The sequence below is a fragment of the Lissotriton vulgaris genome, chromosome 6, assembly GCF_964263255.1.
Source record: "Lissotriton vulgaris chromosome 6, aLisVul1.2, whole genome shotgun sequence".
Classification (NCBI taxonomy): domain Eukaryota; kingdom Metazoa; phylum Chordata; class Amphibia; order Caudata; family Salamandridae; genus Lissotriton; species Lissotriton vulgaris.
Window position 1 is genome coordinate 16,056,238 of NC_141694.1, and position 21,083 is coordinate 16,077,320.

General features: G+C 50.7%; 1 protein-coding gene across 2 annotated transcripts in view; it reads right to left on the bottom strand.

Moving 5' to 3' along the window:
• The window catches only part of CRIP3 (cysteine rich protein 3), a 743,798-nt gene that overhangs the window by 126,867 nt on the left and 595,848 nt on the right, over positions 1-21,083 (bottom strand). Inside the window, exon 8 of one of the 2 annotated variants that reach the window (XM_086925848.1) lies at positions 6,091-6,201. The exons of the other annotated variant lie outside the window; for it this stretch is intronic. Within the exon in view, the coding sequence (XP_086781974.1) occupies positions 6,125-6,201 (77 nt within the window). The 3' untranslated portion in view covers positions 6,091-6,124. The remainder of the gene's footprint in view (positions 1-6,090; positions 6,202-21,083) is intronic. 2 annotated transcript variants of the gene reach the window in all.

Sequence of the window (21,083 nt, forward strand, 5' to 3'; positions counted from 1 at the left end):
AGCAGTCTTAGGCTAAACTCTTTTGGCATGAGAAGCCAGCTGTTTTACCACATATAACCCCTTGAATACCAAATGAAAGGACACCACACAGGTAGTTCTGAAAATAAACAAGATATTTATTAACTAACAAACACCTCTGAACTCTTTATGAGATCAGAGGGCTAAGTACATGACAAGACTCTTAAAAAAAATACGTTTAAGTTGCACAGTTACAAGGTTGCCCTAGGGGCACAACAAACCATATACTAAGTAAGTGGAATGTGAAAGTCGATAGAAGGAATGGAGCTGTCCAGAGGCTGTAGGATCGCTGGGACTACACTACCCTAACCTTAGGTAAGTGATAGGAGGCCCACGGAACGCGTGTGCAGAGTGTGAACTCGCACACGAGATGCGTAACGTCGTCTATGGACAGTACAGTTCAAGTAAAAGGCGAGTACGGACAATCCTGACTAGTTAGGACTAAAGTCGACTGTGGAACTGGACACTAGGAGAGTCAATCTACCCTTGAGCACCGAGATGCTCTTGTGACCTCACCCACAGGCTGCGGGTGCATAGGTGCGAAGTCGTGTCGGGTTCCGGCATTGAAGTCAATGGAGCCTGGAAGAAAAGATGCTGCAGGCGACCAGGAGGAAGATGTCCGGTGTGATCCAAGGGTGGATCAGTGAAAAGAAGAACCTGAAAGCAGAGGGGACAATGTTCAAAGTCACTAGCCAGTGACTGGAGTGGAACCAGGAGTCGTCGTTGCGATCAGGTGAAGAGTGGACGCTTGTCTCTGCAGCCACGTGGACCAGGTGGTGTCTTCGACGACCAGGATGGAGCCACGAGCTGTCCCACGCAGGCTCTCGCTGTCGGCGGTGTCGGATCCGGATTCGGAGTCAACATGCCTTGGCAAAGGCAACCCACACGGTGAGTGGAAACGGCGTCTGGAGTGGACCAGGAGGGTCCGGGGTGCTTCTCCTTTGCAGGGAAGCAGGGACCAGTCTGGAGCAACCAGACCAGCAGATTGGATTTCACGGTTCGTCGTCTAGGAGGTCACTAGCCAGCCGGCAAGTGACCAGACAACGCGTCAAGCAGCAAACAGGCAGAAGGGCCCCACGCAGATCTCGTGGATGCTGGACGGCTAGTCTTCGGTGCAGGAGCTGCTCGGGGTCGGGGCTTCTCAGTCCCCAAAGCACTTGGTCGAGGTTACCTCAGAAGTTCTGCTGGAGCGAAGTGCTGCTTCTTCCAAGATGGCCGGTCCCACGTGTCTCATCGCACCCACGGATCTCAGCTGTGCTGCAGATGTAGGTAGAGGTCGGAGAGGTCTAAGAATCCGGGTCTCGTGGGGCTCTGAAGTCTGGATCCTCGAGGGAAGACGACAAAGGGAAGCAGCTGGACGCTGATGGTGCCTGCTTGTGCAGGGTGGACACTCCTTGCCCACAAGGGAGATTTCTTCAGCCTTCTTGGTAGAAAGTCGAAGTCCAGAGTTTCTTCTTTTAGAGTTTCAGTTCAGGATTAATCTAACTCGGAATTGTACCAGCTCCTACCTTTATCCTGCTAAAGGGGGCTGTACTATGACTAGGTCCCTACTATGGGTGGGACCAGGAAGGGGGGTGGTTACACCCCCTATCCTTTGTCCGGTCTTGTGCCAGAGCTGGGGTTGGAGAGCCCCAGGAACTGGTTTAGACCGGTGTATGCACAGGGACACCTTGTGTGCCCCAGGCATGTCTCATTCCTTTCAGCCCTGTCCTACCCAATACACAAAATCCTGTCTGGGGTGGTGCTAGCACCTCCCAAGGCAGGAAACCCTTTGTCCAGGCCCTCCTCGCTGGAAGGACTCCCAGCAGCAGGAGGTCAGACTTGTGTCTGTGGTGGCAGCATCCATTTTGTGATGCGGAGGCTCAGGTTAACTTTAAACGGGGTTCACAGTTACATACATGTCGTGCCCTTCTAAAAGGGTGGAATGCTACCCCCGTCGCCAGAATTGGCGAGGGGGTAGTATTCCAATTCGTTTGACCCCTTACTCGACACGTTTTGATAATGCTATGCCAAGGTTAGCAATAACCGCAAGGTTATAATGCACTTAAGAGTATATGGTATAGCGTTATCATGGAAACAGCTAAAGGACTTGATTCCGAAAGCTGTAGACAGGCTCAGCTCATCCCAGAGCACTATCTCACATAATTCCAAGCACTCTGCCTCCAGGGTTGTTAAGGCCTGCCATAGGAGTGACTTATAGGAGTATATGTGTCCATTTTAGGGTTAGATATAGAGATACTATATCTACAGTAAAGGGTGTTTACACCACCTTGCCCCAGCTGATTGGTCAGCCAGTTGTGTCAGATTTGGATGGCCAGCCAGGGGTGGCATAATACATGCTGCAGCCCCTGGTAGGCCCTGGGTGCACCTATGCCCTGGGTACCGAAGGTGCACAGTACAGGGGCTGATAAGGTGACTCAGTATCCAATTATATATGTACCTATAGTACATGGAATCCATTTACAGAGAGAGCAGTGGGCCTGGGGTCCTGAATAGCAGGGCCCCGGGTCAACTAAGTCGAAAAACCAGCTAAACACCAGGCAAAAAGTTGGGGGCAACCATAGTCAGATATCCACCTTCCTACAGTACACACAGCCAACTGGTCTACTCCAAGACAGAGCTTTTGCTTATTGGAGATAATCACTACCCCCCCCCCCCACCATTGCCACAAAAATAGTACACGCCACCTCCAATACCTTGAAGGGTTCTTTTCATGCCCACACTGCAGATACCAGAGCACATACTTAGCTCTAGCACAGCCTGAACCATATCCCCCTAACCCCAGGTCCAACCCAGGCCCTAAGGGGGAAAAAATAAAGTGGAGACCCGTCCCGGAACCCCTACAACAAGCCTCCTCCTCATGGCTAAACCAGAAAGGCTTTCTGGGACATGTGAGATCCCTCCCAAAGCACGCAATCGCGATATGGGACCTATTTGATTCCAACTCCCCCAATGTCTGCTTTATCACTGAGACTTGACTAAAACCAGCCAGCACCCCAGCAATTGCCATTGCCCTACCAGAAGGGTAAAGTATCCTCAGACTAGACAGGCAGTCCAAAGTTGGACGGATCACCGTCATCTATAATGACAGGGCAACAATCTCTAAACTAGAACAACGCTTGAATGAACAGATTGAGATCAATATATTCAGATTAGATCTCTCACCCCAGCACAACTGGAAAGGGGCATTGGTCTGTCGCGCCCAGGACTCCTAGACAATTTTTCTCTCCTACTAATGGAGTTGATAGCCCCACAAGTGATCTCCTCTAGCAATTTTATGCTATGGGAGACTTTAACATCCACAGCGAGAGCCTCGACAAAGCAGACCTTCTGCTTGGGGCGAGAGGTGGTAGCGAGGACCAAGGATATTTTCCGCTTTGTTACTAAACAAGTGACTGCCATCAAAGGGCATGTCCAAAATAGTCGATTGGACATCACCCAAAAAGCCAGTAGAGCTCAGCCAGGCGCAGCGTCGCAGGGCTATCTATGTTGGAATTGTCCTGTCTAGCAAGTCGGGGGTGTCCAGCCCACATCGTATGGCGAACTACGCTGCATTTCTACCCTCAGAAACTGCATGCGGCAGCACGGACTGGGCCTCCTCCGGGCACTGTGGCAGCACTTGCACAACGTGTCCCCCACAGAATGGGCTTTATGGCCAAAGAGACATGCAGTGTTTACCGATCGCAGTCTTAAGCTGGCGGAAGAAAACATCTTTCCAAAATGATCCAGCTTCTTGAATTCCCCATCTGGGAGAGCAAAAGCGAACGCGCCTTTGAACATTCAGGCTTGGACTACCAAGCTCTCTGGTGTTGGGAGAGGAAAGTGGGGTCGCCTGGGACTGGGCGGTGGCGTCTGGCAATCATTCCATTTACAGGAGCCCTTGTGCTGGGCTTGGGCCAGGTGCCCAGAAGGATGTCTGAGAGGGCCTCATTGAACGGCAGCAGAGGCTCCAAAGAGGCTGCTGCTGGTTGAAGTACCTCAGTGAGGAGGTTAGTCCTGACTGCCACTGTAGGTAGCTCAAAGCCCAAGGTCTCAGCTGCCTTTTCCAGCACTACAGCATAGGAGGCTCCCTCCTCCGTAGCCACGGTAGGGGTGGAAAGAATGCAAAGGTCTGGGGATGTATCCAGACCAATGGCCTCACCCAGTTCCGCTCTCCATTTCTAGCTAGCCTGCTAGGGGGTCATTATACCGCACCCAGTCCTCACCCTCCTCTGGCTGCCACTTAGGGCGATAAGGAACGCCAGGATAGAACAGAGACACAAAAGTACTGGTCAGCACCAGTACCGGCGTCGGTTGACGGCCGTCTGGCTCAGTGTCCATGTCGAGGCCAGGGGCAATGCTGACTGGGTACACAAACTGCGTTAGAGGAGGCAGAGGTCTTGCCAATGGACTCTGCGCTATAGGAGGTGTTTTAAGGTCGACTGGTGCTGATCCAGATCCAGCCCTTGAATCCCGGGGGCGCTGCAGCGGCGGAGCCGCCAGTAGAGAAGGCATAGAACCCCCAGCAGAGTCCACAGGCCCAGAAGGCCCGCCGGTGGAGTCGGCCCTGCCCAAAGATGGATTGCAGGGCTTCATAAAAGCTACAAAGTTGGCCATGGGTCGCCCCGGCTCCCAAGAAGGGAGGGAAGCTCAGGGCCGACCCAACAGGTTCTGCAGGCGAGCCTGATAACTACCTTCCGCAACCTGTGTCGGCCGACAGACTGGGAGAAGGCGAAGAGCGATGGTGCTTCTTCGCCTTCTCCATGTGCTTCGACTTACCCGAAACTTCGAAGAGGAGTGATGGTGGCGACTCTGAGACTGGTCCGGCGATCTCCCTCTCGACTGGGACCATGAGCGGCACCAAGCTGACTGCCGGCCTTGAGAAGCTTTCGGGACCGCTCCCACAGACTTCAGGTTCATGGCCTGGCAGTCTGAGCACGACTTCGGGTCGTGGTCGCGCTCCAAACCCCAGAGGCACACGGGATGTGGGTCTGTGACCGACAACTTGTGACAGGAGCAACAAGTTTGAAGCCGGTCCGTCGATGCGACATCCCTTGCACCAGGAGTCAAACAACTTGAACATAGAAGTTGACAAATAGTCGAAAATATTAGTCAAAAAAGACTAAGGGTACCGCTCTCTCCGGATCTGCATTGGCTGACGCGGAAAAAGAAAGCGGACGTCAGCGTGCAGGGGAGGCGTCTAAGTAGATAACGCAACGTCATTCAGGTGATCACGACGCCAACGACAAATGCGGAGTCGACCAATGCCACCTACCAGCGCACCGATGTACTGCTAAAGAAAAATTCTCCGGATCCAGTCTGACACCCGAGGGTAATTTTAAGGTAAAGAATACATAACTAATGGTCTTTCAGATATATGTAATATACGTATTATAGTGGAAACTATTCCAAATATATGGATTTCAGTGTAGTAGCAGTGTGTAGACTTTGGATTTACAAGATACACAAATGTTTGCACTTGGAGGATTTACCTCATGAACTTGCACAGTTCCAGAAGGCTGTAGGTACTGTGCCCTGCCTATGAGTCCAAGGTAAACGTGCAGAGCAGGGTCATGGAACTAAGAAGAAAGTGTCCTATCATAGCAGACCTACCTAGGAGAGTCATGCTATCAAAATTAATACTTAAAACCTGTACATAAAGGGGAGAAACTCTTGAGATAGTAATTCTCCATACAAAGAACAAAAACGTTGTGGTTCAGCCAACAAGCACAAAAGTTGCAAAAAGTTCAAGTATTAGCGGAAGCCCTTCCTTGAGGCCAGTTACATCAAAAGAAATCTGGCACTGGGCGGGGACACTTGGTGACACCTGGATCAGAATTGTCGACAACATACAAGGGAGGGGGAAATTGTGCTGGCTAGCATAGTTTGAAAGCAATAGTTGATAGATACATTAATAACATAAGAAGACTGACTATTAGTGGGGCATTACAGTGACAGTGGATTGCATATATTTTATTACACATTACAATGCCAAATGTCCTCACAGATTGAAGACTGCAGTGAGAAAATCTATATAGCACCAATTTCCCTGGGTCTACAGATCTTGGTACTGTACATCTGTATAATACTCACCAAGGTCCTTTGCAGCCTCAGATGATCACTGAATTCACAAGTGTTGGTTTACTTCAGGGTGGTTCGCATTTGGGTCGTAAACATAGCATCCAACATCCCCAATATTCACACCTGAAAGAGTTCAGCATCTGATGATACCTTATACAAATTGCTAAAAACATCCTTAAATACATCCACTCACTCCATAAGGTCCCCCTGAAAGAGGCACAAAGCCTGGAAACTCCTTTCACATCACTGCTGATTCTGCTGCTAACGCAGCAGGGGGTAAGAGACTGCAGCACAAGATGAAGGAGGATAAGAAGAGAGCGAAGGCACCAGGAGAACAAGTATGAGAGGAAGAATGAGAACCATCAGTGAGGTGACAGCAGGAAAACATGCGAGAAGATCACAGGTGATAATAGAAACAGAATTACAAAGTAATAGCTAAAGAGAACAAAAATAAAATACCTTTGGTAAGAATATTTCTGATCAGTAGTATAGCATCCATTGAGATACCACACCTTATTAATGTCCTATCATCAGAATGGACCCGGAATTTTCCCGTAGCAATAGCTCTCGAGTGCCGGCAGGAGATGAGAGAGATGTCCAGTCGAGGCTCCGTCTGCTCAGGATTTGATGACATTGCCTACATGAGGGGCTGTCTGACAAGCTGAGTTAATGCATTGCATTGTTTCACACCCAAAATAAGGCGTGCGGAGAGGAACTCTTATGTAACAAGGCGAAAACCTGCACCTCAAAAGATTGAACGCTCAAGAGAGTACTTCCATGTAGAAGATAGGAGTAGAGGTAGGTTGGTGGTGGTGGTGGTGGGGGGGGGGGGGGGGGGAATCCTGGTTTGCATAGAAATGGAAGAGCATCGCATTGCACATAAGCTGGTGCACTCAGCGATCCATTGCGATGGTCTCCCAAATGGTCATGAAATTAGACCTTGTACCTTATCAAAAACTGGAGGCGGAGCGACAACAGATCAGAGGTCTACAAGGACTGGTAGGTCTGGACCAACTTAGAAGGCTATTGTTGCTTTGAGGGCCATCCCTGTGGAAAAGCACTGAAAATGAAAATACTGTTTGTGGAACTCTTTGGCTGGAGAATCCAGGCCCAGTCACCATTATGCGGCACAGCTATTTGCAAACCACTACACAGAGCAGTCTACGCTCTCCTTCAAAAAATATATCTATTAGCGCAGTGGGAAAATCTTCCAAAAGGCCTATAGGCATGCCTGTAGAGTGTGACATCAGCAGCCAGGGATCCTGCTGTGTCAGCTGAATTCAGCCCTCCACTTCAGAATATATGCAGGAAAATGGGTAGAGAAAACCTTTCAGCTCATGGATTCAAGCTATTTGGACCAACCTTAAGGATGAGAGGTGGGAAAAGAGTTGAGGGCCCAGCTTTACTGACTAGGTCTGAACCACTAAGCTGTCTGAGGAAGGGTGTACCGACAAAACGTTTGTGTGCGTGTGAGGTTGTACAGTCTGCCTGTAAAATACAAAGAACTAAATGTTTCTCCCAGGAAGAAATTACCAGCTCCAGCAGCACTTCATTTAATGTTAAGATCTGCTGAAGGAGACTGCAGGGTTTCAAGTTTCAGTAGGGTTCCAGAGTCAGTACGCGTAATTCAAGCATTCCACTACTGCCTTATATATTATGGACTAGAATGAACAGAATGGGATGCAACCTTCTGTAGACATCTCCAGGTGTCTAGCATCCTGGAGGTCTGGGACTTGTTCGCATTAGAGTGATCGAGAGGGAGGTGGTTATTAGCCTCTGAATTAACTTTCTCCAATCAGTCATAATTCTGGGTAGCTATGTCTGGAGTGTTTTAATTCAAGCTGAGGAGCTCCCATATACAAACAAAACTGAGCTCTAAGGAGAGGCTCTGCTAGGGAATTTACCTCAAAGGAAGCACTAACTTTCTCTCTTGCTGCTCAAATATTTATTAATATTTTCTCTCTCTCTCTCTGGAGAGGTTTTTGAATGTGGCTTGTAGTTTCCCATTTGTCTACGCTATTTGGTTCGCGTACCCCAGGTTAAATGTATTAATGCAGGCTTCCATGAGGTTTCGCCCACTCTCCCCTGGACTTTATTACGGGCAGCACAAGTCTCTCATATTAAAGTCCCTGGCAAAAATACATTCATGCCCTGGGTGCTCCTACAGATGTTCTCTAATCAATCTAGTGATCATCCTGATGTTTGCGGTTTTTACCTTCTTGTTTAAATTAACAGAATGATTACTGCTATTGTGATCGGAGTGCCCTCTAATCCTATTCCTTTTACATTCAGGATCTGAACGTCAGGCGAGTAATCAATCTATCAGGAAATTTGTATAGCGCGCTACTCACCCGGAAGGTCTCAAGGCGCTTGGAGGAGAGGGGTCCGCTACTCCTCGAACAGCCAGGTCTTGAGTTGCTTCCTGAAGAGAGGTGGTCCTGGGTGAGATGAAGGTGGATGGGGAGGGAGTTCCAAGTCTTGGCTGCCAGGTAGGAGAAGGATCTTCCTCCCATGGTGGCTCTTCGAATGCGTGGAACGGCGGCGAGGGCGCGGCTGGTCGATTGTAGCTGGCGGGTGAGAGTGTAGAAGGTCAGGCGTTTGTTGAGGTACCTGGGGCCCGAGTCATGGAGGGCCTTGTGTGCGTGGGTGAGAAGACGGAACGTGATTCTCATCGTGACGGGGAGCCAGTGCAGGTCTCTCAGGTGTCCGGAGATGTGGCTGTGTCGGGGGATGTCCAGGATGAGTCGTGCGGAGGCGTTCTGGATGCGTTGGGAGTCTTTTCTGCAGTTTGGCTGTGGTTCCGGTGTAGAGGGTGTTTCCGTAGTCCAGTCGGCTGGTGACGAGTGCCTGGGTGACCATCTTCCTGGTTTCGGTGGGGATCCATCGGAAGATCTTTCAGAGCATGCGTAGGATGTTGAAACATGATGATGAGATGGCGTTGACTTGTCTGGTCATCGAGAGGGAGGAGTCCAGGATGAAGCCAAGGTTGCGTGCGTGGTCCGTTGGTTTGGGTGTGCTGCCCAGGGCAGGGGGTCACCAGGAATCGTCCCAGGCAGAGGGTGATGATCCAAGGATGAGGACTTCCGTCTTGTCTGAGTTCAGTTTCAGGCGGCTGTTCCTCATCCACTCGGCTACGTCTTTCATCCCTTCGTGTAGGTTGGTTCTGGCGGTGGCGGGGTGGTTTGTGAGGGAGAGGATCAGCTGGGTGTCATCTGCGTAGGAGATGATGTTGAGGTTGTGTTGGCGTGCGATGGCTGCGAGGGGGCTCATGTAGACGTTGAAGAGGGTGGAGCTGAGTGATGATCCTTGTGGTACGCCGCAGATGACTTCAGTGGCCTCAGCTCTGAACGGGGGGAGGCGGACTCTCTGGGTTCTTCCGGCGAGGAACGAGATGATCCACCCAGTGCCTTCTCTTGGATTCCGATGTTGCTGAGGCGTTGTACTAGGGTGCGGTGGCAGACAGTATCGAACGCTGCGGAGAGGTCCAGGAGGATGAGGGCCGCTGTTTCCCCGTTGTCGAGCAGGGCTCGGATGTCGTCAGTGGCTTCGATGAGGGCGGTCTCCGTGCTGCGGTTGGCTCGGAAGCCGGACTGAGTGGTCGAGGGATCCGTTCGTCTCGAGGAAGGCGGCAAGCTGTTTGTTGACGGTCTTCTCGATGACTTTGGCAGGAAACGGGAGGAGTGAGATGGGGCGGTAGTTCTTGAGGTCGGTGGGGTCTGCTGATGGTTTCTTCAGGAGGGCGCTGAGTTCGGCATGCTTCCAGCTCTCCGGGAAGGTGGCGGTGTTGAAGGAGCAGTTGATGATGTCCCAGATTTGGGGTGCGATGACGGAGTCGGCCTTGTTGAAGACGTGGTGGGGGCATGGGTCGGTTGGTGATCCGGAGTGAATGGTGTTCATCGTGCGGATGGGGTCTTCGGTGCTGACCGGGGTCCAGGTGCCGAGGGTGGTGGTGGGGGGCGTTGGTTCTGTGGTTGGGTGCGTGGTCTGTTCGCTGAAGCTGTTGTGTATGTCTGCGATCTTGCTGTGGAAGAACGAGGCGAGTGAGTCGCAGAGGTCTTGTGAGGGAGTGATGTTGTTTCCGGCGCTGGGGTTGAAGAGCTCTTTGACGATGTTGAAGAGTTCCTTGCTGTTGTGTGCGTGGTCTAGTCGATCCTTGAATGCGGACTTCTTGGTGGTGTGATCAGCTGGTGGTGTTTGCGGGTGGCGTGCTCGAGGGCCGTCATGTTGTCTGTAGTCTGTTTTTTTCACCAGGCTCTCGAGGGTGCGGCAGTTCTTCTTTGAGTTCTTGAGGTCGTCGTTGAACCAGGGGGCTTTCTTGCTTCTGGGCCTGCTGGGATGGTTTTTCAGGGGTGCGAGGTCGTCAGTGCAGTTGGTGATCCAATGTGTGAGGATGTTGGATGCTTGGTTGGTGTCCGTTGATCGGGTGGGAGGGTTCTGGCTCAGTAATGTGATGAGCTGGTCGGTGGTGATCTTGTTCCAGCTCCTGTACTTGTACGTGCAGGTTTAATGTTATGAAAATTGAGACCCTGCCAATTGGTCTTCCAAAGATGTGTTTCTTGTAGGCCAATGTGTGGGTCCCATGGAAATCTTTAATAGAGCTTGGTGTTATCCAAGTTTCCTGCAAGCATAAATTATCTCCTGTTGTAAGGAATTTCATGGTTTCTTTATTAGCTGTGGTCCATTTGGGCCCAGCCATGTTCCAACTTATTATTCTGATCTTGGTTCCTGTTCTCAGCTCCTTTATACCTTCAAAGTTATTTGTTTGGGCTTTCCCTGGCATCCAATATTGTTGGGATCTGGGCAAGATCAAATGTTTTCTTGTGCTAGGAATTTTCCCTCCAATTGGTATACAGTGCTGTTGAGATCCAGGCCCAGTGCTCCGATATTCTTTATTCATGAGATGCTCTTACCTCCGTGCAATGTCTAGTTCCAACGCCCTTGTGAAGCTGGATTTTAATATCGCAAGTTTGTTTTCGGGGTCAGGTTTGTACCCCTTAGTATACTTTTCTGTGGTTTTGAACTACTTGTTTATGCAACCTCTGTGATCGTATTTGGGGGTATTTTTCCATTCAGCAGTTTTCTACACGGAGCCCCAATCTTGAGCAGGTCTTTTTCTGCCATGTTGTTTTGAGTGTCTAACCTGCTAGCCCATTTGTTAGGGTTGACTTATTCAGGTGAAGTTTTTGAAGTGCACAGATGCTAGTTGAGCTGATGGTAAATAGGCCAGTGATGGTATGCTCGACAGGAGATCTAGAATATTGGAGCGGTTTAGGATGTCACCCGGGCCTTTAGTCTCGAATTTGTGGGTGAAGATTACCGTAAACTGGGAGTTAGCCAAGGATTCCTTTCCCATATCTTTTTCCTCAATCTCGTATCTCTACCCGTCCTGCGAGTTTGTTTTATCAGCTATCCCCATCTGGCTATTGTTCCAGCAAGGCGCAGCTTGTGTTTTTCCATCTGGTTTAGTGCGGAGTGGTTGCTTGAGCGTTTGAGCCCTTTGATCAACCGGTGTCATCTTCCATGCGGTCAATGTTCTTGAAGTTACTGTCCTTTGGCCTTTTGCATTATTTCCATTAGTAGTGGGTGTACCTGTGGTGTGCAAGAATTTTGCTCTAATGCCGGTGGCGACGTCTCTAACGTACGGGTGCATTTCCAAAGACCTCAGTGCAGCGGTTCGTGTTACCATGCTTCTGCTAGTCTCAGATGGTGCCTTTGCTGCCAACTTTCAATTCCTTTAGACGCATTTGTATAGTTGGTGTTCCCCAGCCCGGAATAGGATTGTGCCTGAGAATTAGGAGCAGTACAGGTATTGACATACATAGAATTCGCCTTGTGTGGGCCTTCTGTATTTTTCATATTCTGATTATATAGGATGGAGGCTTCCTGGCAGTTTTTCGCCTGGGCCGCCTCATCCATAGTGCTATTTCTCGTTTGGAAGGTGGGAAAGATCGATGGGCCCTTGTCGGTGCGGTCTGTGCTCGTATCAGGCAGGTTACAGACTTGGTTTGGATTTGTCCTATCACACTTTGTGTGAATATCATCCCGCTATTCCTTTGATTTGTTTTCAGTGATTACTGTAGTTTTTTCTTTTACAGTCTGGAAAGCTGCCCTAATATTGATTTTTGGCCTATTGCCCTTCTTTGTTGCCCATCATCTGTGCTTGTTGCGGGGCTGCCACTTTTGCCCAGGCGGTACAAAAGGGGGTGGTGATGGACGGAGCATCCGAATCAATCAAACACTCACACCCAGTCAAGAGATCTGGGTTTGATCCATCACCGTTCTTTAGCCCACTCTGCCACCCCAGTTCAGACATGGCCATATGCAAATCAGTCTGACCCTGTGCCCCATGGGAACAGTCCAGCCCGAACTGCCAAGCCCTGTCTTCCCTGGACCGGAAACAAGCTTCCGAGGACCAGTTTCTGGCATTCCAGCCGTCTTCAGCCCGGCTTGCTTGAATCCAGTGGCAAAGTGAGCAAGGGACTCACGTCTGAGCATACCCTGCCACACTTATGGCGGCCAAAAGCGGTACAAAAGGGGGTGGTGATGGACGGAACAGCCGAATCAATCAAACGTTCACACCCAGTCAAAAGATCTGGGTTTAATCCATCACCGTTCTTTAGCCCACTCTGCCACCCCAGTTCAGACATGGCTATATGCAAATCAGCTCTGACCCTGTGCCCCATGGGAACAGTCCAGCCCGAACTGCCAAGCCATGTCTTCCCTGGACTGTTCCCATGAGGCACAGAGTCAGAGCTGATTTGCATATAGCCAGTGTCTAACCCAGGATGGTGTGGAGTGCAAAAAAACGATGGATTTAGGCCCAGATCCTTGTACTGGGCTGAATGTATGACATTGTTCTACATTCTGTCCATCAACTGTGTTTTTTGCAATTTTCACCCCGAGTGTGCTGGGTATACTCAGACGTGAGTCCCAGGCTCTCCACACCACTGGAGTCAAGCTATCCAGGCTGAAGAAGGCTGATAGCCAGAAACCAGTCCTTGGATGCTTGATTCCGGTCTGGGAAAGACATGGCTTGGTAGTTCGGACTGGACTGTTCACATGAGGCACAGGGTTAGAGCTGATTTGCATATAGACAGTGTCTAACCCAGGGTGGTGTGGAGTGCAAAAACACGATGGATTTAGGCCCAGATCCTTGTACTGGGGTGAATGTATGACATTGTTCTACATTCTGTCCATCAACTGTGTTTTTTGCACTTTTGCCCAGGAGCATGACGCTGTTTGGAGCAGCTGTGCCAATTGTTGCTTCTGGTTTCATTGAGGCAATTATTACTGCAGGGGGCGGTTCCTCATTTTCAGAGTTTTTCCTATTTTGTATATTGTTTGTCCATACTTCCCTGCATTGATTCATTAAAGTTTTTAGTAAAGTTGTTAGCAAATCAGGAGTGTGGTTAGTTTTTCAACTATTGCTTCACTGAACGTTTTTGCTGAGCTTGCTGTAGCCCCCTGGCCATTTTCCATGGTAGTCCACTGGTCAATTTTGGAATTAATCAAGTCCACCTTTTTATTGATTGTCACGACACTTTGTGCCAGCATATGCATTAATTCCACTTGTAGCTCTAATTTGTGGGATTGCCAGGTAGGGGCCTTCAGATCTGCCACCAAAGAGTAATGTACCGTGTTCAGAATATGTTTTTACATTCCTCTGAGATGTTCAGATGTTGAAACTTGATTGCTCACTAGATAGGTCGCTAAGCGCAAGAATTTCGGGTCCGGATGGAGCACTTGTCCCTGGGGCATCGTCAGAAACGATGGTATTGGCTGGAGGCGAATCAGATTGACCTCCGATAGTAGCAGAAGCTCCGTGAACCAGTGTTGTCTGGGCCACCATGGGGCTATTAGGACCAGTCTGCACGGTTCCTTCTTGTTCTTCACAAGCACTCACGGCAGCAGGGGAATTGGCTGAAAAGCGTAGGCAAAAACGTATTCCCCCAAGATCCCCGTTGGGGAAGCCAGCTTGCGAAAAACCTGCATTTCTGGTTCTCCGCTGTTGCAAAGAGGTCTACTGTCGGTTCTCCCCACCTTTAAAAAAATGCTGTCCAGGACCCCTTGGTCTAACTCACACTTGTGGCAGGCGGACTTTAATCCTGCTGAGAGTGTCTGCCTTGACATTTTGGTCCCCTGGGAGATGTTCTCCTGTAGTGGATATCCCGTGTCAGTGCCCATTCCCATATCCTCTGGGCTTCCTGAGACAGGTAGAGTGATCTTGTTCCTCCCTGCTTGTTTAAGTAGTGCATTGCAGTTGTGTTGCCCGTTATCTACACAGATGACCCTCTTATCCTTGGTAGGAAAGCTAGCAATGCCAAGCAGACTGCTCTGAGTTCTAGTAAGTTGATGTTCAGTTATCGCTCGTGAAACTTCCAGTGGCCACTGATTTGAAGGAAAGCTCCCCATCCTTCTAGGGACGCATCTGTAGTCACTATCAATGGGGCTGGTACTGTAAGGAATTTAAGACCCTGCGAGACATTCCGTTTTCAGGTCCACCATGTCGCCGCTTGATCCATGACCGCCGTTACTTGGACTAAATCCTCGAAGGATCCCTCCGCTTGAAGCCATTGTAGACCTAGTTGCTCTTGCAACGGACGCATTCTTAACCTGCATGAAGGTACGAGGGGGATGCAAGATGACATTGTTCCCAGCAATGACTTGAACTTGCGTACTGAAAGACCGCTTCTTTTTGTTAAGTCTTGGAAGAGAGGTATAATTTTCAGCTGTCTTTCTTTGGAGGGGAACGCCTTGTTCCTCTCTGTATCCAGTATTGCCCCCAAAAAAGTGATGTTCTTTGTTGGTTGAAAGGATGATTTTTCCTTGTTTAAAGTCAGACCTAACCTGGCAAACAACTCCACGCAAGCCACTGTTGATGATCGGGCTAATGCTGCTGATGGTGCCTTAACTAACCAGAAGTCAAGGTAAGGGAATACTTGGTGTTTGTTTCCTTAGAACAGCAGCCACTGGAGCCAGGCATTTCGTAAAAATTATTGGGGTTGATTTCAGGCCGAAAGGCAGTATCTTGAATTGGTAATGTTTTCCGGCTACCATGAACCGAAGGTACTGCCTGTGTGAAGGATGGATGGGGATGTGAAAGTACGCATCCTATATGTCTAATGTGGTCATATGGTCTCCTGGGTCTAATAGTAGAAGGATGTCTTGATGAGAAACCATTCTGAAAGATTGCTTCTTGAGATAGGCGTTTAGGGATCAGAGGTCGCCATTGAAGAATGTTTTTCTTGACTAGGAAAAAAATAAAATCGGGAGTAAAACCCACTTCCCCTCTGGGAGTTTAGCGCTGGTTCTATTGCTCCCTTCCGGAGCATTGTCTGAATCTCCTTTCGCATTTAATGTAAATGTTTGACCTCCTGATGCACCGGCGGTAAACGAGGGGGCATCTGGAGAAGTTCTAGAGTGTGGCCGAATTGAATAATGTTGAGGACCCATTGGTCCGTAGTGATCTGTCGCCAATTTCGAAAATAATGAGCAATCTTTCCACCCAGGGGGAACATGTGAGTCGGTGTAGCCGGAATTTGAAGGTTGTCATTGTCGTCGGGTGTGGTCTTTCCCCTGACGACCTCCTTTACCTCTGAGTAGATTTTGTGTAGCCTCCTCACTGGAGCTGTGTATACTGCTGACGGTAGGGCTGAGAGGAGGTAGAGTAAGAGGAATATCGTCCGTGTTGGTATCTTCCTCTGTAAGAGGACTGGCTTCTACCCTTAGAGCCTCGAAAAGGAACTTTCCTGTATTGTAGAATTCCCAATGACTTCGCTGTATCCGTACCTTTTTTGATACCCTGCAGAGTCTACATGCTTGTCAAACAAATCCTCACCGTTGAAAGGAAGGTCCAAGATCTTATTTTGGACCTCTGGTCTAAACGCGGTTTCCCTTAACCATCCTCATCTGCGTAGTACCGCTGCTCCTCCTATTGATCTGAATGCTGTGGTCGCTATGTCCATAGCGCACTCTATGACTTTGGCCGAAGTCCTCTCCCCCCCTCTTGCTGAATTTTTCTGGCTTCTTGCCTCTCCGCCTTTGGTAAGCGGTCTATGTAAGGTGAAAGGTCGCACCACATTTGCCTATCGTACCTCCCCAGAATGGCCAGGGCATTTGCAGCTCTTAGTAACAGGGAAGACAGAGGAAAATCTCTTACACGCATTGTCTAATCTCATATCCTCTCTATCCAGATGCGCCGTAATAGGAGCAGACAGATTTCTTGACTTTTGTTGAGCTGCTTGGGTAATAACTGAGTCCGGCTTGGGATGACCTAAAAGACAAGCTGTAGCATCTGAAGGCGCTTTATATTTTTTTGTCCAGTCTGGCGAGCACTGGGTCACTGTAGCTGGTGTTTCCATGACTTTCAGGCCTTCCTCCCAAAGATGACTGACAATCGGTAAGGACCGAACTGTCCTACGATAGGGTTCCTTGAAGTCATACAAGAAACATTCAGCTTTATCCTCTGCCATGGTAAGAACAAATCATGTTGTGGCTCTATCCATCAGGTTATGAAAACCTCTGATGTCCTCCGGTGGAGAATCAACAGGTTTCGGTGAAGGAGAAGAAGGCGACGGAATGAGATAATCGTCCCACTCTCTGATAGGGTCTGTGATCTCACCTTCCTCCTGGTCATCATCTGTGGTCCCTGGTTCTTGTTGAGATCTCGGTGGTGTAGATCTAAGAAGATGCTCTGGAAAGATTTCCTGCCTACAAACTGGTGCACAAGTTACTTATGTCCGGTAACGATATATCTGTTAGAAACAGTAGTTAGTATTAGATTCCATACCTTAGAATATCCCCAGGCGTCAGATTGGATCCGGAAACTTTTGTGTAGCAGTACCCTTGCGCATCGGTAGGCGTCGTCTGCGGCTCCGCGTCCGTCGTCGGCTCCGGGATGACGTCGCCGGAGTACTTAGCCGCCCTCGCGCGCTGACGTCAGTTCTTATACACAGCTTTTCCGCGCCAGAAACGCAGAGCCATGATAAAAACCAACACTGGTGCCATGAAACTAGGGCCCTGAAAGGGGATGACCTTATCCCTCGATATCGGTTCGCAGAACGGGGAGGATGGGTGGGGGGGTAAGGAATCTAATACTAACTACTGTTTCTTACAGATGTATCATTACCGAAGGTAAGTAACTTGTGCATCTGAAAGAAACAGGTTAGTTTAAGATTCCTCAACTTAGAATAAATACCCCAGCAATACCAACCCCGGTGGTGGGTCTGCGAACCAATGATCACACCAGAAAGTCCTTGAGAACTTAACGGCCGAAAAAGCCATCTCTCTGGACTTGGCTGTCCAGGCAGTAGTGTCTTGCAAACGTGTGCAGCGAGGCCCACGTAGCCGCCTGACAGATGTCCTGCAAGATGACTCCCCGGCCCAGGGCAGTAGTAGCCGCCGTGGCCCGTGTGGAATGGGCACGAAGCCCCACAGAAGGCTCCTTTCGAGCCGAAGAGTATCAAGCCTTGATGCACAAGACGACCCTTCAAGAAATGGTTAGTTTGTGCACTGCCCGTCCCTTCTTAGCGCCCACGTAACCTACAAAGATTAGGGCATCCACCCGGAACTGGCGTGTGCAATCCAAATAGAATGAGTGTGCACGTTTTGGGTCCAGACGGTGGAGCCTCTTTTCCTCTTTCGAAGGATGCGGAGGCGGAAAGAAGGTGGACAAGGTGATGGACTGCCCGATGTGGAAGGCTGTGACTACCTTGGGCAGAAAAGAGGATCGCGTCCGCAACACAACTTTGTTCCGGATGGACTGAAAGGAAGGGAGGCTTAGATGAAAGGGCCTGGAGCTCACTCACTCTCCTGGCAGAGGTGATGGCAACCTGGAAAGCGGTATTCAGAGTAAGGAGGCGAAGAGGATAGTTATGAAGTGGCTCAAAGGGAGCGCACATCAGAAAAGTTAGAACAAGGTTCAAGTCCCACTGAGGCATCACGAAAGGAACTGGAGGAAACATGAGTGATGCCCTTCAAAAACCTATTTACAACCGGTTACTTGAACAAAGAGGGCTGATCAGGTAGCCTTAAGAAGGCGGAAATGGCCGAGAGGTAGCCCTTCAGAGTGTCCAGAGGAGAGCCCTGCTGGGCAAGAGAAAGAAGAAAGAGGAGAACCTCTGAAAGAGGGACAGAAAGGGGATCCACAGCCTTTGCTGTGCACCATGCCACAAATTTGTTCCACCTGCAGGCGTATACCGATTTTGTGGAGGGACGCCTGGCTGCCAGAATGACATTACAGACTTCAGGAGACAAGTCAAATGGCTTCAACTGCTGCCGCTCAATCTCCACGCATGTAAGTGGAGACTGGACAGGTTCGGGTGGAGGACCGTCCCCTGCTGCTGTGACAGAAGGTTCTCCTGAAAGGGCAGACTAATCCGGGGATCGACAGACATGCTGAGTAGCTCGGGATACCAGAACCTCCGTGCGAAGTCTGGAGCCACAAGGATAACATGGGCCCAGTCGCGCCTGATCTTCTTCAGCACTCTGGGCAGAAGTGGTATAGGCGGAAAGACGTACAACAGACCGCAACTCCACTCGCCACGAAAAGCGGCTCCGAGCGAGTGCAGCCTTGGAAATTCCAGCGCGCAGAACTGATGACACTGCGTGTTCTCTTCTGTGGCGAATAGATCTAACCAAGGCTCTCCCCACTGCTGAAAGAGGCCTTGCGCCACGTCCGAGTTCAGACGACATTCGTGATCCATCATGCACCGACGGCAGAGTTCATCCGCCCTGGCGTTCAGGGAACCTGCCAGGTGTTAAACACCAAGGGTCACGCCCTGATGTTCCAGCCACTGCCAGAGGCGCAGAGCCTCCAGGCATAGGGTCCACGACTCCACCCTGCCCTGTTTGTTGCAGTACCACATCGCGGTAGTGTTGTCTGTGAACACCTGCACTACACTCACCCAGACAGAGGGGAGGAATGCCTTCAGTGCAAGCCGGATCGCCCGCAGCTCGAGAAGGTTGATATGGAGCCGGGACTCCGCCGGACACCAGAGGCCTCTGATCTCCGCCACTCCCATGTGGCCTCCTCAGCACTAGAGGGACGCGTCCATCATAACTACGTGCTCCGGTTAGGGTAGGGATCTGCCGCTGACCCAATCGCGGTCCATGAGCCACCACTGCAACTGTCTTGCAGTGCCCTCCGAGATCAAGACATGGTCGGACAAGTTGCCCTGATGCTGGGCCCACTGAAACTTCAGGTCCCACTGCAGAGCCCGCATCCGCCACCTGGCGTGATGCACCAGAAGGATGCAGGAGGCCATCAGCACCCAGAAGCCGCAGCGTCAACCTGACTGAGACTCGGGATAAAGGCCGAAAGATTGGAATCAGAGCTGAATATCACGAACCCGCTGTTCGGGAGGATAAACCCGAAACTGCACCGAGTCTAGAACCGCTCCGATGAAGAGGAGCTTTTGAGAGGGACACAGGTGCGACTTCGGCACATTGATGGAGAACCCCAGCAGGTACAGGAGGTCGGCCATAGTCTGGAGGTGGCAGACAACTGTCTGGGGCGAGCCTGTGTTCAACAATCAGTCGTCGAGGTAGGGGGAAGACTGAAACCCCTAACCTGTGCAGATGAGCTGCGACCACCGCCATCACTTTTGTGAACACCCGTGGGGCACTGGTAAGGCCGAAGGGGAGCACGGTAAACTGCAAGTGCTCGTGGCCTACTGTGAACCGCAGGTAGCGCCGGTGGGCCGGCAGGACGGGGATGTGGAAATAAGCATCTTGCAAGTCCAACGCTACCATCCAGTCTCTCAGGTCCAGGGCAGCTAAGACCTGAGCCAGTGTCAGCATCTTGAACCTCTCCTTTCGGAGGAAGCCGTTGACGTTCCGCAGGTCCAAGATAGGGCGTAGGCCCACTTTGCCCGTCTTGGGAACCAGAAAGTAGTGGGAATAACAAAACACTCTACTTCTGGCCCAGGAACGCGCTCAATGGGCCACTTGGCCAAGAGGGCCGCAACTTCCTCTTGCAGAAGATTCAAGTGATCCCCCGACACCCGGTGGTACTGCGGTGGCATGGCTGGATGGGTCGTCTCGAAGTGGAGAGAGTAGCCCCTTTGGACGATCTGCAGCACCCACCTGTCTGATGTGATGTTGCGCCAGTGCAGGTGATGGAGACCCTGCCCCCCACTGGCGTCACGCGGTCCTGAAAGCTCAGACTAGGAGGGATTTGAGGCAGATGCTGCAGGGGTAGATGTGGACTGGCGTCACCGTTGTCCCAGAGCACCGACACGGCGGTTACCATGTCCTCCACCGCGCTGGATGTTAGTCTGTGGCTCGTGGCTGGCAGGACGTGTGGGGCGCCCCTTCCTTGGCCACGAAAGTGGCGAAAGGCAGCAAATTACTGGCGCGGGGACGACAGGCCCAAGGACTTGGTCGTAGCCCTGGAGTCCTTAAAGCGCTCAGCGGCATGTCCATGACAGTGTTTTGACATCAGCCGAAAAGTTGGCAGACATCAGCCAGGCGTGGCGACTAATAGCCACCGTTGTTGCCATCGCTCTACCCAGCGAGTCTGTTGTATCCAGTCCACATCGGATGGACTACTGTGCGCATGTCGACCCTCCACAAGGGCCTTGGCGAGTTTATTCCGGGCCTCCTCGGGACATTGTGTCAGCACGTCCGGGACAGTGTCCCACAGAGAGTGGGTATAACGGCCCAGGAGGCACGCAGTGTTAATAGACCGCAACCCCAAACTCAGGGAGGAGAACATCTTTTTGCCATACTGTTCGTACCTCTTGGATTCCTGGTCAGGGGGAGCCGTCTGGAATGCGGTCTGGGAGTTAGAGGCATGTATGACCAGGCTCTCGGGAGTGGGGTGGGTGGACAGGAAGCAAGGTTCGCCCGGAGCCAGGTGGTGGCGTTTGGCCACGTTCCTATCTACAGGGGGACCTGTAGCGGGCCTGGACCAGGTGCCCAGAAGAACGTCAGACAAGGCCTCATTAAAACGGCAACAGAGGCTCCGAAGAGCTTGCGGTTTAAGGACCTCAGTGAGGAGGTTA